The sequence below is a fragment of the Electrona antarctica genome, assembly GCF_951216825.1.
Source record: "Electrona antarctica genome assembly, chromosome: 4".
NCBI classification, from domain to species: Eukaryota; Metazoa; Chordata; class Actinopteri; order Myctophiformes; family Myctophidae; genus Electrona; species Electrona antarctica.
The window spans coordinates 13,810,125-13,827,285 of NC_136809.1; the positions used below are offsets into that span (position 1 = coordinate 13,810,125).

Here is a 17,161-nt window from a genome sequence, read left to right on the forward strand (position 1 = left end):
TCTTTATTCTTTATAGAACCACCAATGACTAATATTTTGAAATGAAACTTTTTCGAGAAAAAACACTTGAAATTGAACTTGAAATTGAGAGGGCTGATCAATATGTCAAAGATTCTTATAGTTATTGTGGCTACTCATCCCCGCTGGCGCCAAGGGAATTAGCCTGAAAGTATAGCACACTGATTTTGCTAGCTTTGCACACTTGGATATCTGTGCATACTTGGAAACTGCTAGGAAAGTTTAGGTGAACAGGCTATCACACTAATCCTGCTAATCCTTAGCACAGTCATACTATCCAGGAAGCTAGTGCACAACATCATAAAATGGTTTAATTCATACAGTATATCATTTCTACAGTGAATCTGAATTAGACACTTTATTGACTATGTGAAATATGAAACACTGTTGCAGGACTGCAGTTACACGGTAAAATCCTCAGTGTTCATTTATCCATGTGTAACTCAGTGTACAAATGCAAGCAAATGGACCCCCTTTTGGTTCCGTTTGTAAAACATTTGAGTTAAATGAACACTATGGATTTTATAGTTTACTGTCAGCTGGCTATGCTAAAAGTTTCAGTTGAGAAGAAGTCTCCAGCCAGTTACTTTTGGTCATTAGAGTTTGGCGGTTTTGCATTACAGCAAGTGTAAAACTTTTATTGGATAAACGACCATCTTCATATTGAGCGGGGAAGCTAACTACTCTGCCAATCTACAAGGTAGGTAATGTTTTATTTTTAAATGTAGCAAATCTTACTAAACCATTTAAAGAAATTAACATTTAGTATTAGACAACAATTAACTAAGCATGTGTGAACTGAACAAGGTAGACTTAGGGCAATGCATTGACGAGATGGCCCATATTGACTATAATCTCATGCTGTGTATTAATGTCCCAGGCATGATCCCATAAACAACAACATCAAAGTATCATTGAGCAAGTTACTGAACCCCTCACTCCTCTGAATGAGTTCATTTGTTAAATGCCCATTATTTGAAAAGATAAAACAGCCTTATAGTCTAAACAATACATAGAACGATGATTTCAGCATTAACAAATGTATGCCTCTCAATAGTGCCTGCGTTCGTTGTGCATTGGTAAAAATACACAGCGGGAAATACTAAGTATAGCTCTTGTCTCATTGTTTGGAGTTAACTCTGATAGAGACTATAAGCCTGTTAAACTCTGTCCATTCCCAAAGTTCCAGATAGTTACCCCCACTAAGACTACAAACTCAACACTTATAAACCCCTCAGTGACGGTTCTGTATTCAGCCATGGAAAAACACCCTGCTTCACGTGAAATGTTTCAGGGTTCCAACTAAAGAGATAAAAAGCAGTTGGTGTGTTCTTACAATCCAGACATGTTTGTATCAGGGGTCACAGTAGCACAAGATACAAGTTTTAAGATTATTTGTAATTTGCTGTGTCTTGTATACAATTATATGAGAGTAAAGCCGTTGTTTTGATTCCTCACACATTTGTGCAGCAATAATGAACAGTTACAAAGAAATACAGATAAAGGAAGAAAGATGAAAACTAGTAGTTCTTCAAAGAAGTTGGGAGATCTGGGGCTCCATCTTGCGCCACCCTTATCCCTTATCCCTAAACTTATTTGCCATTTTTTACTATTTTGAAAATCCTTTTAATAGTTCAACTAGCCGATCTACATCTACACGTTGTGAGCTTGTAGATCAGCTATTTGAACTATTTTAAAAGGTTTTTTTTAAATAGTAGAAAATGGCAAATTAGTTTAGGGATAAGGGTTAAGGGGTGGCGCAAGATATAGCCCATAATCTTTCTTATTAGAAGTTCAGTATGGCCATAATTCCTGAAAAATGCTAATGGCTTGCTGTTAAAGGTTTCTGTTCCAGTCCAATGAAGCAGTTACAAGCAGTTGGAAACAAAAATAAGCCCCAGTTGTCACTGCACACTATCACCCAGATGCAGGAGTTGGCTGTTATTTCCACCCATCAGGAGGAGGACTACACTGCATGCACAGCATCAGGTGCATTCGCCCAAATGACAAATCCAGTCGAGGGGCTTCAATTCTGAAAAATGTTCTTCCACTTTTCAAACAGTGAAAGCCTTTTGCTATGTCTGTATGTACTGTATACTGTGTATTGTATTGTATACGAGAGACATGGAGAAAACATTTCCGGGGGTCCCCAGCCAAAAACGTTGAGAACCCCTGCAATAGACAGTGATTGGAACCCGGCTATCCCGTAAAATAAATCACATGTCTACCCCCACTTGGTTGCCCTATAAGCTTCAGGCAGTCCTACTGTACTTGTCAACTAGAAGGTGTCCTACCAGAAACCGGGATCTAAAGAATCCTCAGTGGAAGAGTAGAGACCACCTCCAACCACTGCTAGTTATTGTCTTAATCGTTTGCCCGCCAGGAACATAGGAATATTAACACGTAGAATCTTGTAGCCTGCCACAAACGGAAAAGCCGTTTTAACAGCGATGTATTCATTAATGCATGTTTTAATACGATCGTATCGAAATCTACCGTCCGTTAGCTTTGTTATGCTTCTGACCCAATGGGCGCGGCCATTTTGAAAATGCGCGCGCATCCACTTACATTGCCGGCTCTGTTTTCAGACGGCTTTATCTCACAGAAGCGACATTGCAGGGGTCGCTTTGTCCCAGACAAGCGTTTTCAACGGCCTGTAGCAGGCGCTGTGATACTCGCGGTCCACTTTTTCCACCACCGACCGAGAGAACAAGCACCAGCTTCGTCAACACACACGGAATGGTTTCATAGTAAAATGCGATTACGGATATTTGGCTCTTCAAAGTAAGTGTCACGCACGATAAAACCCTGGCAGGACGCAACGGAGGGATTAAATAATGGTAGCGGTAAATGGGTAATATACTCTATCATACAGATTAAGGTTAAAATAATGCGTTATTCATAGAAACTAGAGCGGTGCCTGTTGGAGCCTCTACAGTGGTGCCCGTTGTGCACTGACCTACTCGGAACGATGCAAGTTGGAAATGCAATCCGACCGACTCGAGTCGACACCGGGCACTGCACTCCCTGTGGTGGGGTGGAACATGTGTGCCAAATTTGAAGTCGGTGGGGCGAACAGTTCTCGAGTTACGTGAATTACAACAGTACACACACACACACACACACACACACACACACACACACACACACACACACACACACACACACACACACACACACACACACACACACACACACACACACACACACACACACACACACACACACACACACAGTGCATTTATAGTTAGATAAGTTCTCTGAATGGAGCTTTAATTTCAGTTTCTTTAGCGCAAGAAAAATGAAAGCACAGCTTTACAAGACTTGTTTTAATTTTTCATTATTTCTTTGCTGTTCCGTATTTTGAGAAGGATTTATCATCTCTGAGCTCATGCAGAGCAGGGGTCAGGGGAGAGGAGATAAAATGCTGCATTGCCATTAAAGCGACCCTACAGAGGTCTCTGGCTGGTGCCATGGAACTGTCAGCCATTTAACATCAAGATTAGGCCCAGTTGCTGCCTCGTGTCAACACGGCAATGAACACATGCACAGGCTCCAAAACCACAGCGAGGGGGGGCACCTCGGGGAAGGTGTCACAGTAAATGAATATACAATTTCTGTAAGTGAAGGGGTTATAAGAAATCATCTCTATACCACAAATAGTCTTGCGTGTACTGTAAGGCAGCAGTAAGGCAGCAGCGGTCTGCTGCCTTAGAGTCAATATGGGCCATCTCGTCAATGCATTGTAAGACCACTGCTGCCTTACTGCTGTGCAGTGGTCTTACTGCACAGTAAGACCACTCTGCCTTACTGCTGTGCCACAGCATGCAAGCTGTCACCGAAGAGATGGATACCATCTAGCCCCAGGGGAAGTTAGCGCATTATGCTAATGTCACGAGCGCCCGTCTAATGGTATTTCCAAATACATTTCATAAGAGGCGACAGGCACGTTGAGCATTGTTTATTCATCACCCGCACCCCCCCACCCCACCCCCCTTTCATCATACCACCGCCATGCCTGCATGGCTAAACTTTTGGCCCTTCGTGTAGCGGTGGGATTACTACACCACCTGTGCTCTATCTCCCAAATAACAAATGAAAAAATGTTGGGGAATATGTTTTTCTTGGCCTATAGTAACAGTTCAAGCAAACACTGTGCTTTTCAAACAGCCCCCCACCCCCCCGTGCTGTCACAGAGCTCTTAAGTCGACTCGCTAAACAATCGTCAATCGTCTACACACGACCACTGCCAGGCGAGAGCTATTAGTATGTGAGGCATGGGACATTCCTGCTGGTCGTACCAGCAAGAGAGGCTTCACACCTCCTATTTCATCCAGGAGAAATAATTGTGGCCATTTTAGAAGCACAAATTGCAAAGTAAGATAAATTAAAAAATGTTGATAGATGGCTACCTCCATGTTTCATCTTAATTACACTAAACCACTTGTTTGACTCAGGAAAATGTCAACTTTTATTAGGCAATTAAATATGAGCCTTTGCCAAAGTTATACATTCTTGTTTTTCTGAATTCCCATGTGAGATCATTACTCTCAAAAGTCATTTGGGATGTAATCTCTCAACCACTGCCCTATAAACATGTAGTGTTGTTGTTAGTAGGAATAAACACAGACCTGAAGTGGACTGAGAATGGGGAGGAGCCAAACCGAGTTCCAGGATTTACACAACAAAGGAGGTGGTGCACCCAGAGGCAGAAACCCAAGGGTTTCCCAGATAGTTTAGGATGTGACATAACACATTTCTATGACACTGAGTTGGCCTAACAACACTGACAAGAGATAGACATCTAGTCTGGTGGAATCAAAATTCAATGAATGAATGAGCTAAAACTGAGTGGAAACAATTCCGAAATTTAAAATATTAACAGCATCACAGAAGCAAAGGCTTTAGTGCAATTCTTCATATTGGGGTGGTATTAGGATTGGGCAGCATGTTTGTTAGAGCTGGATTTGTCCACCATTCAAGCCCATTTTGATTTCCCCAGAAGTATCTCTGATCATCTGGCTATGCGAGACTGACTACACTGTACTACACTGTACAGCAGGGGTGACCACATGACAAAAAGTATTTTATTAAAATATATATAAAAAAAGAATCAAACAAAAATCACAAAACGCCTCTTTTTGGCATCTGTCGCTTGAATTAAGGTGACTTGATTGATTGGTAACAGGGCCTGTCAGCTCCCTTCACTGCTTTTAAAGTATAGGCAACCCCCGGGAACCCCCCCCCCCCCCCCCCAGGGTAGATCCTGTTAAAGTAGTTCTCAAGTCAAAAAATCAAACTTGTGTGACGTGAGGGGTGCTCTTAACATCATACAGCATCACACTCCGTGATCAGCCAATCAAATCATTTCCGTGGTACACAACACACACAGGAAGCAGAGCTGGAGGTAGCAGAGACTAAAATGTTGAGGTTCCCTCATGGGAGTAACAAGGATGGATAGGTTCAGGAACGAGTACATCAGAGGGACAGTGCATGCCAGATGTTTTGGAGATAAAGCCAGAGAGGCCAGACTGATGGTTTGGACAAGTACAGAGGAGGGATAGTGAGTATATCGGTAGAAGGATGTTGAGGTTGGAACTGCCAGGCAGGAGGCCTAGAGGAAGACCAAAGTGAAGAATTATGGATGTAGTGACATGAAGTTAGTTGGTGTGAGAGAAGAGGAGGCAGAGGACAGGGTGAGACAGAGGCAGATGATTCGCTGTAGCGACCCCTGAAGGGAAAAGCAGGAAGGAAAAGAAGACACACAGACACACAAATATGGGACAAAAAGTGTGGACACCTCTGCTGTACAGTGTTCATTTTGTGTTGGGCCTGGCTGACAGCTGGGCTGTACGAATGTCAGTTGACTGTATATGCATAGAGTAAAAACCACCTGCTGTATTTCCACCATCGTTGCCACCCTCATGCCCACCAAAGACAGAACCCTGCTGGTTTAGGTGACACCATGGCCTTTCCTCCTCCACCTTAGTGGATATGAAATATGTGATATAATAAAATACATTCTGCCTGTCATTTTCAATTTTATCATGCATTTAAAAATAAAATTCAGCCCCACTAGTTGAGAGCATTGGGGTTTTTTTCCCCTTTTTTTCGTCAGGTGCCAAGTACAAGTATTCAGAGAAAGATTGAATGACGGTTTCAAAATCAGTGTCCAATGTACTGTACCCATGTACAGTTTGTAGCCGAAGCTCATTTCAAACAGCAGTCGCCTGATGGGCATCGCAGATGAGTTCACGCAATCATTAAACTTGCAGCCGTGTCCGATGTGCTGTAGACGTGTCTAATAGCCAAAGATAATTTCTAACACCAGTCGCTGATGGGAATCACAGATGAGTTCAAGCAAACCAGTGCCGTTCCGTCAGCCTTTCTATGGGCTGGGACAGCGCCTTCACGCGTTGATGTAGTAGGGTGGAGATGCTATATGTCCTCCCGTTGGGGTGACGAAACTAATGTGAAACAGAAATGTGTGGGGAATTATGGAAAAAGCGGAAATAAATAATTGCCTATTCTAAATGACAAATAAATAATGCATTATTATGTGTGTCGTGATTAAATGATTACATTTCTGACCACATTTTAACCACCTGTTGACTATTGTAGAAAACATTTCAATATCCTGAATCTGCATTAAACTTGCAGGTATATGGTTGTTTCTTCTTGCCCTACTATAGAGGATATGCACTGCACATGCATAAAGTGAGTGGCAAATCGAGTGTCAAAAGTGAGTTTAATGTTGTTTAATGCAGATCAGATCAGATAGGACCTTTCTGTTTGGATGTATAGGTCTGTAAGGCCAGAAAGTATAGTTTTTGGCCACTCAGTAGGCGTTCTCGCATAACTTCCAGGTACCCTCTCGCATACCCTCTATAAGCATTTCAAAGGAAGACAACAGGAAATGCTAATCTCTATGCTAAACTGCTCGACTACAAAAGCCACCATTTACCATCAGTGCTAGAAGAAAGAAACATTTGCCGTCTTCAAATGACGTGTTCCAAATGTGACGTTTTTAGCACATGACAGACACACTAACCACACACCTTCCACAAAGCCGGTGAGAAAGAGAGGTGACTTGAATGTAAACACTCCTGTCAGACAGCAGACCAATAGGGATTACCTTTCCTGTGGCATTTTTCACAGATCGGTGCTATCAAAGGGCTGCAAGGAGAGTTTAACAAGTTGTCTCGCCCCTGACATTGAAAAGAGAGATAGATAGATCGATAGATCGATAGATAGATAGATAGATAGATAGATAGATAGATAGATAGATAGATAGATTTACACACTTAAAAGCTAACACTCCATTATTTGTGTATTTCCTATGTGCACTGGCCAGCACAGAGCCCTGTCAGAGGTCAGAGGCAACTTCCCCTCCAATGACAAGCTGCCAGGGTGATATAAAGGCAGCAGCTGGGGGGGGGGGAGAGATATGATAAAGAGAACAAAATGGAGAATAAATTAATTAATAAAAACAGAGGATGGCAAAGGTGAAAACCCTGCGGGTCCAAACATCTTAATAATGCTAATACTAATACTACTTTTACCCACAAACCTGTTGGGGTAAAATCCGTCACAGTCATCAAACCTGAAATACCATACTAATAGTAGGTTAGGTGGAAACACTGCGGCTAGAAGACTAGTCTTGCGTTAGTTGTGTTTTTAATCTGCATATATATTGCACACAAGAGAAAATTAGTATTATCCACTTTTTTGAGCATGTTATAGGTGAGACTTTTTACACTTTTCCCTCAAAATGTATAAAATGACGATAATTAAACATTTTCAGGATGTTTTTTTATGTTAGAGTTAGTCAAATAGAAGGTATATAGACTCACAACATTTTGTGATGAAATATCTTCTATTTTTGCTTGACACCACATAAGACTAAAATAGTGAACTGAACTGAAGTCTTGTTTGGAGGGACACACTCTTGTACGTAGCTGTTTTAAATATTTGATCAAGTAAATGTGAAAAAGTGAAGAACCCGACCTGCATCCTGCAACAGTTGAAAAGACCCTGACAGGTGCTGAGTCGCCAGGCAGGATTACACCAGACCTCTAACTCAAAGAGCACACGGCGCCATCACACAGGATCAAATTGTACAAACAGTGATCGTTTCACCATCAATATTTGGGTTTACACTTTGAGGGAGGTTTCATGGGTATTAATTGCATTAAAGATTTTAGCTGTCTTAACCGTGCTAATAATTAAGCTTTTAAGTTATACTCAAAGCATAACATTAGCAATTCTTCTACATAAATGATAGAGGTAGTCAGATATACCCTATTGAATTGACTGATATCTCAGGCGATATCTTGCATATTTCTTTTCTAACAATAGCAATATAGAAATGTATCATTTTTTTGTCCAAAAATGTGTTATGCCGTGGTGCTGAAGGGGCCAGCATCTATAGATTGGGTTTTGTCTGTATCTCGGTTCCCTCAAAAGTACACCAAATGTAGCTCAGCTGACGCTGGGCCAATTGCAGCTCAATATATGTTGCGAATCAATGTTAGAACACAAAGCTCAGATTAGCACACCTTTGGAAATATGTAGATGTTAGATGCATTTCACAGTAGTCATTACGTTAAGACTGAATGTATGTTTTCAACTCATATTTTACTGGAATACTTCACCCCAAAATGACTAACCCCCTTATCTATAACTCACCCTGTGAAGCCTTGAATTTATGGAGAACTTTTATTCGTGTTGCATTCCTTCAGTGTTTTAGAAGGTGTTCTGGTAGAACGACTGTATACATGACACGTGGACTATATTGTGATTGGTTAGCGTTGTTTTATTTATTTTTGATCAAGTATTTTATTTGTTTTAGTTATTATTGGGACTAATCCAGTTAGCCAGATAACTGATCATTATTTCAGCTAGCTGTCTTAATTCTGAAAGCCTTTGTTGTTTTTGTTTGTTTGTTTCAAAACAGATAATTATGCGTATAAAGATGTAAATTATCTAAAGTTTATCTAAAAATCCAAATGCCTTTTGAATGCATATATAAAATAATATTTCAAGCGCTACTTTTTAAAAACAATTACAAGGTGATTTCAGTTAATTATGTGTGCCATCATATCTCACTCTCATCTAACAGCTATTCAGTTTTCAAGTTATTTTTCCAAATTTGGGGGTGTTATTTGCATAACTACATGTAATTGTTAAATATTTAGAATTTCATAATGTAAGTGGCATAATACGACAGTAATTACAGCTTAATTTTATATAGGTATTTAAAATGATTTCAATCTGCAACTTGCACCATATGCCACGAGTCAAACTTTTTAAGATATAGATCTTTACACACTTGGCCTGGTGTCAAACAGAGTGGCACAGAGCTACAGTCATAAATCATGTAGACTTGATACTGAAAGACAGATACCAAAACATAATAAAACGTCATGTGGGGATACATGTATGTACATAAATTGTTAATGTGTTAAAATAGAAACGTCAGACTGCAAGTGCGAAGCCATAAATGGGGCGCTCTAACCTTTCACTTTCTTAGCTCAGCAGACTAACCCTGTAACCCACATGGTGCCGACCGCCACCAGCACACACTTGTTCAAATGCTCAAAATCATTTATTTTCATGACACCATAAATCCAGAGCAAACCTCTGATGAAAGAAAACATGGATACTATTTTAAGATAAGAATCCAGTAAAGGAAAAACCTCTGCCCAGGGGGCCTATAGATTACATGTCTAGTTAGCTTTTATTATGTTAAAGAAATGAGTTGTGATGATAATAATATGACAAGTAGGCCTGTTAAAGAGCAGCATACAGCAGGGTTTTGCTGTGGTGCTTTACACCTGATAAGTGATAACACATCGCTACTTAACATTTACAGCAGCTTAGCTCAAGTATGGTAAAGCTGTGATATAGTGATATTTTTCCTAGTAAGTAGTGTGATGTGAACAGAATAACAAACTCTAAATAAGACGGCTGCAATTCGAAACTGGCCCCCGTAAAATATGAATCCCCCCCCACCGCCCACCCCTTTTCCCCCTCAATGTATACGTTTCTTTTCCCTTTTTACCTCCTTTATGATGAATTCCTGTTCTGTTCTTTGACTATATAGAAGTGTCAATTTGTACGTCTCTAAAAGTTTTGATGAATTGAACAAGTTGGACCCTCTTGTAAACAAGTGTATTACTTAATTGGGTCGTCCACTCACAGTTAACAGTCTTTGTATTGAGTTTGTGCTTGAAATGTACTGTAATTCTGCAAACTCAACTTGATCAATCAATCAAAAGAAACTCAATTTAGCATTATTTAATTATCGTTGTTGTAAGATACCTTACATGCCATTTCACCTACATTTCCATATTAGGTAAATTAATCACGAAAAATACTTTATCTATAGCCACGTAGACAGCATAGAGGTGTCAGTTCTAATAAATCACACATTTTTAACTACCTCTTAAATATATTCCATTAACCAAATTTATTTTAAATATCCATCTTCCTAATACAAAAAATATATATATCACCAAGATTTACCTTCACTGGGAGAATAAAATCACAGTAACATGTTCGACCACATTCAATTTCACTCTTACCTAGCTCTTTAAATTCACCCTACTGTTGACAGAACAAATTATTATATGTTAAGCTAGTGCCATGTATTATTTTTACATGAATCTGTTCATTTTAAAAGTAAGGAATTCATAACCCAACCAAAGGCAGATGTAAGACTAAAAAACAGCCATACACACAGTAATTAATTTGTAGTCAAATTTCAACAAAGTATGTTGTGAAAACAACAGATCTCAACAAAATAATTCTAACTGAATAATTAATCAATTTAATATTCCTCAATTCCGCAAAGGTATGCTTCCCTCTCGCTCTCCCGGCTTTGCTGTCTCTCACTGTCACTATCAAATTAAAGAAGAAAATGCTGAACATTTTTCTTTAAACAATATATATTTCCTCAATACTAAAAATGATTTTGCTAAAGGGGGAATTTGTTACATCCATTTCATCAAATGAGACACTTTTAGTTACAGTATGTCATATCTAGTCTTTAACAATTAAAAATAATGGCTTAGCCTACTAGAAATCTATTATGTCGTGATTGTCAGACAATGCCAGCCAGAACTACAGCGACATACAGACTAGTTTTATCAAATAAGTTAATTTAATAATCAAATTTTATACCTTCACCTATTTATTTTCTTACTTCAAATGCAAACAACATGGTGTCTTTTGTAATAGCGTCTTAGCAAATTATTTTAAAATAAATACCGGTAGTTTACTTTGATATATTCTTTTTTTAAAAGACTTCAGGGGAAGTGTAAAATTAACACTTCTCCAATTTAAGCTTGCATTTAACCTATGAAATTATTTATTCTGAGTCTGCATTTTAAATGATTCCTCACATTATATAAAATAAATACATTCTAGCAAATTGTGAGGCAAACCCTTTGGTGAACGGTTGGTTTATATTTCACTTTTCAGTGCCAGGCTTCATAGATTCTGTAGAATCTAACTGCTTCATGGGAAACACACTATGAGGGCAAAATTCAATAAATTCACTTTTTGGGCAGAATCACAGTGGGTGATTCCATCTGGACCATCCATCATTTACAGCCAACAATGAAGCATTCCAAAGCGGAGGATATAGTGACAAATAACTCATCTTCTGCAGTCACTTTCATGCCAACATAGCTACTTATGGCAAGATATATACTCATGAATACCATCTCCTAAATCTTCCTTGAACAAATTCATTTTTCATGCAGCCACATTGCGGAATGGAGACTGCTCCTATATGCAGCACTCCTACTATATATACAGCATATTGGTAACACATTTCCCCTTACCTCTGCATAAGTTCATTGGATGCCTTCGGGTGGTATCCTTCATGTCCTTTCCCAAGCATTTTCCCTTGCCTGTTCTTGAGACTTTGGTAGAGTGCCTGGATATCGCTCTGGGCCCAGGCCTGTTGCATGACAAAAACAAACCTTCTAGCACCACCTGCAGCACGCTACTACTTGCTCACTCCTCTTGTCCCCAACACGGCAACCCCCTACCCTCTAAGAACCCCCCCCCTCAAAAATCCACAAGTCCAAAGACAGCGAATCCTGATGAGGCAACTTTCTTTCCAGCCCTCTCTCTCTGTCTCTCTCTCCTTCTCCTGTGATGACAGAGGTGACAGAGAGGCAGACAGACCAGACCAGAGTGGAGAAGCCGGCTACGGACCACTGTGGCTGCGGCAGGGGCTCTGCGTTTCTACCGCCCCTGATCGACAGCAGCAATGGCAGTAAAGCCCCCCGTTTAGTCTCTTCTTTTCCACTCTCTTTCAATTTAACACGCGCTCCACGCTGCTTATCTTCTCCTAGCTGTCAAGCAGGAGGAAACACACAAACACACATACAAAACTAGTTCAGAACTCCTTTAAGCGGAAATGGCTAGAAGGTTGAGTGAAGATTTAGAGGAAATGACAGAAGAGTTAGACTTTGGGGAGGGGGGCAGGAGGGGTTGAGTTGAAAGGCACTGCTGGACCAATTGGGAGCCCCTGCTTAATGGAATAGTATCGCACAGCACAACAACAGGGACAAGAGAGTCCCCCAATTATCACCTCTACAGCGCGCACACACACACACACACACACACACACACACACACACACACACACACACACACACACACACACACACACACACACACACACACACACACACACACACACACACACACACACACACACACACACACACACACACACACACACACACACACACACACACACACACACACACACACAAAAGCTGGCTAGACATGGGAGCATGGTGGTGTCTGGTGTGCTAAGAATGCCATCAGTCACTCTACAGTAGGTGTCGGGATCAATTTAGCTGCTAGAGAAACCGAGGGGCGTCTCCAGTCGCCTGGACACCGTGTGAAGATTATTCGCATATTGTGGTGGCCTTAACTGTTTCAGTTTCACATCTGGGAGCCAAATCGTTACGTGGAACACCTCGCTCTCAGTAATAAATTACCACCAGGGGAAGAATAGCACTGAGCGAGAGTGCATTAGCATGTGTCCCAGTGAGAGCATGTTACCCAAAGGGGAGAGCTAAGCTCCTGCGGTGAGCCGGTTGATTGGTCGCTTTGGTGTTTGCGGAATCAGGGAATGGTTATTTGGGAGGATAATATTGTGGCTGGCAACGCGGGCTGTTTCCACGGGATTAGTATGAGGATTTAAGTCTGAGTTTCCTGTGCAGTTTGCCAAACGACACATTTCAATGTACAATGACTGCTTTCACGAGCAGTAACAATAATTTTTCCCCCTTTCTTTACAAAACTAGAAAATGCAAAATGGCAACACAGATGATGATGAATGATGATGATGATAATAATGCTGATGTGATGATGATTATGTTATACTTATACAATCTCCAGAAATGATCATTGTCACCAGTCCAGCACATATCACATAGACAGAAAACTGACTTACACTTTGTCCTTAGTACTGTATTGAAATTTGGATGAAATCATCCAACAAAAAGGATATACCGGTATGAATGAAATATCAGGAAAGAGGATTTGAACATTAGAATAAAACATATAGCTGCAGAGATAATCAGACTCAATCACTCCTATTGACAAGGGTCAATAGTGTTTTACTACTCACTGTCTTCTGGGGTAGAGTTGCATTCTGGCTCTACTGATATCTCAACTGACTCTTGACAAAGGCATATTGGCTTCCGTTCAGCAGCAGTGCCGTGGAACCTGGCTGTGACATACAGCCTCCTCGTCACTACTAGATAGATAGATAAAACAAGACGTGATAAGATAATTAATTCAGGTGTCATAGCACAGCAGTGAGAATGAATAATGGTAGACCCACCCACTCTTGGTCAACATTCTCTCCATCTGCACATGATCCGTTGAAATGATGAATAGCAAGGTTCAAAACGTGACAAAATCCTTGCTGACAAGTGTAAGAAACTCGCTCTGTCTTGTGTGTGTGTGTGTGTGTGTGAGTGAGAGAGAGAAAGAGAGATAGACACACACACACACACACACACACACACACACACACACACACACACACACACACACACACACACACACACACACACACACACACACACACACACACACACACACACACACACACACACACACAGCATAACAATCCCCTCATTTATTTTTGGCCTTGTGAGAAAGTAGATACCACTGTAGTATGAAGTGGCTACGACTACAGAGCGTGGCTAGATGGCTGTGTAACACATGGTCATCATAATCCACCTCTTTTACGCCTATACATAACGTAACGTGTGTATTATGTTCGTATCTGAGTTATGTAAGGGCGTAAAATAGGTGGCTTATGAAGAAATTGGTTTTGTTCAACAAATCCACAACAAAAACTAGATATGTTTTATCACCATGCTTTGGATACGGACATACATTTCAAGAGGTCTTTTGCTGATCCAACGGTGATGTTTTCTTCTTTATTCTCTCCTAAAGAGGAAACGTGGCTGTTAGAAAGATAAAACACCAGCATTTCCGCCTAGTACACGAATGTAAAAGTGTAATAATGTATTTGTGATGTACTCATTCAACAAGGGAAAATAAAGCTACATTATTTATTGTGTTTAGGAACAATGTGTCAGAGGTGTCTATAGTTCTTGCATTTGTCAGTGGATGAAAACGGTAATAATAAGTAAAATATTTCAGTGAAACAGACAACGATAACATTCTGTTGGACTTGGCATTTACGGAATACCAGGATAAGACTGTGTTAAGTGAGGAACAACTCCCTTTCCATGCGATCGGTTTTCCACAAACTGCTCTGTGCAGCTGGGAATGTCATTCTGGAGGAGGGCATTCCCATGAACAGGGGAATGTTTATTTTGCTGAGGATTTAAGCTGACATGTGTGAAGTAATTTAATGGGCTCAGTGTGATAATTAAAGCTATTCTAATTTTCTACCTTTAGCCTCATTAGGTTAGGCCTTATTTGTGTTGCGAATTGAGCGTGCTATGTGACCCTGTGAGACACACACAGGACAAATACATGCAAGAAGACATGTGGCGCGAGCACACACACACGCGCACACACACACACACACACACACACACACACACACACACACACACACACTCTCTCTCTGAAGGTCAGACGTGGTTATTATAACCATAGCAGAGAAAGGGCTATCAATTACAATGGGTCTCTTGTTGTGAACGCTGCCACCCCCCCCCCCCCCCCCACACACACACACGTGCAGAAACATTTAACACAAAAGTATTTCTAATTGCCATATGGTACTGATAGTAAGCAGTGGTGGACAGTATTACAGTAACGAAGTTCATTTAGCCTAGCACATTTTGGGGGTACCGTCCGGGATCTGTAGGCTACTTGGACTCCACTATACATTTCTCTCGGAAGTAAAACGGTACTTTTTGAATTAACCCGAAGAAATCTGCCATTTCAAAATAGCCCATCTACAAGCTCACAACACAATATTTTCATTATTGATATATTTTTGGAAATATTAATTTCAATACAGCAACACATTGATATTAAAAATTAAAATGTTTTGTAAAAAAAACAAACCCAAAACAAACATATATAGCCTATGCACTTTAAGTCAAGTAGGCTACCTACACATTTGACAGAGCAACTTTCACCTGTAGTTATATTTGACCAGGAGTCAGCTATCTATACTTTAACTCAAGTGGGGTTGAGTACTTTGCCCATCACCGACAGTGAGGTACATACACTTCTAGCCCTGGCCCCTGACTTGAGCTTTTGCCCAGACGTCAGCGTTTGGGCAGGGATTCAGAGAACGCATGACCTCGTAAAAACAAGCTTTAAAAAGGCATGGGGCACCAATCACTGACAACAACGGCCCGTAAATTCCATTGTTCACAAGGGGCGAGCAGTTGCATTTTTATATGTCGAACTAAAATTACACAGTGACACCTGAGTGACACTCACACAAGTTCACAACCGTGTCACGTGATGTCATTCCTGATATGTTATGGGGTTTATGCAAGGACAACAGCAGCAGACTTTGAATAGCTGAGATGAGAATGGAGTTCATTAACACTAATAGAATTAAAGGGACTTTTTATAGACGAGAGAGAGAGAGAGAGAGAGAGAGAGAGACGCACACACACATATCAGGTCCTGAGGTCCTGGTAAACGAGGTTAAGCGGTCACACAATTACAGGAGTGCTTTAGTTGCTTAGAGACGACAGCTTGTTAACAACACTAGAGGGGACATTTTACTGACTTGAATAACACTGACTGAATAACAATTAAATCGTGATACATGCGCAAGCAAGACTGTAATGTAAAGAGCAATGGATAATTAGACTTTGAGCGCATCTACAAGTTAACCTATTATAACAATTCCACATTTTTATTGTTGTTAGACAAAAGCAATTGCAGAATTTACACATGAAACAGTCAATTTAACACTCACCTCATAATTAACGCCATAAACAGCTGAAGTTGTAAACAGAAGGATATTATGGTGCATTATGGGTAATTGTGCTGAGCATACATTTCCCCAGGAAATAATTCCATTATTATACAAACTAAGATTTAAATCTTGTGGACTAGCTCCATGCCCCTCTCCAAATGCACACGACACGTTTTGTAGGCTATATTTATTTTATATATAACAATTAAATTAATTCCAAGCATTTGGGGAAGCTTGAAACTGGAAACACTGACACCGTCTCACATCAACCTGTCACCGTGCTAGCTGGGTTATACAATTAAATTACGGGCCAGATCAACTGGCGTTGACCCTTGGCTCCATGCGGTCTGAGCCACTTAGCCGGGCCTCCAGTGTGGGGCTCCATCAGCGGCTCAGCTGCAGCAGACCACAATCCAGATCGGGTTAATGTCTGCCTGCCTGATATGAGAAGGATCTGGGCTAAGGTCATGGTCTGGATGCAGAGTAGACCTAGCCTGATTATCAGACTGTAGCTTTCTTGACTCAGTCCACTCAGAGCCTTTTTATATGGCTCTGAGTCCACTCAGAGAGTGGGCGGGGTCTTTGGGCTGGATCCAGGCTAGAGTAGACCACAAACTCTGTTGGCCTGCCTGCCTGCCAGGCCGTATGTAGTTTACCGGCTCATGGCAAAAGTGATGGCAC

The 17,161-nt window shown here is 40.8% G+C and overlaps 1 protein-coding gene across 4 annotated transcripts in view; it reads right to left on the reverse strand.

The window, feature by feature from the left end:
- rbm20 (RNA binding motif protein 20) overlaps window positions 1–16,907 on the reverse strand; it is a 74,258-nt gene extending 57,351 nt beyond the window's left edge. Inside the window, exons 1-4 of one of the 4 annotated variants that reach the window (XM_079498101.1) lie at window positions 16,481–16,907; window positions 14,458–14,511; window positions 13,679–13,807; window positions 11,868–11,986 (exon numbers count right to left, since the gene is read on the reverse strand). In XM_079498101.1, coding sequence (XP_079354227.1) covers window positions 11,868–11,926 — 59 coding nt within the window. In that variant the 5' untranslated portion in view covers window positions 11,927–11,986; window positions 13,679–13,807; window positions 14,458–14,511; window positions 16,481–16,907. Of the gene's footprint in view, window positions 1–11,867; window positions 12,037–13,678; window positions 13,808–14,457; window positions 14,512–16,480 lie in introns of those variants that run through there. The other 3 variants (XM_079498102.1, XM_079498103.1, XM_079498100.1) reach the window with 3 other exon arrangements.
- Window positions 16,908–17,161: the final 254 nt, after the last annotated feature.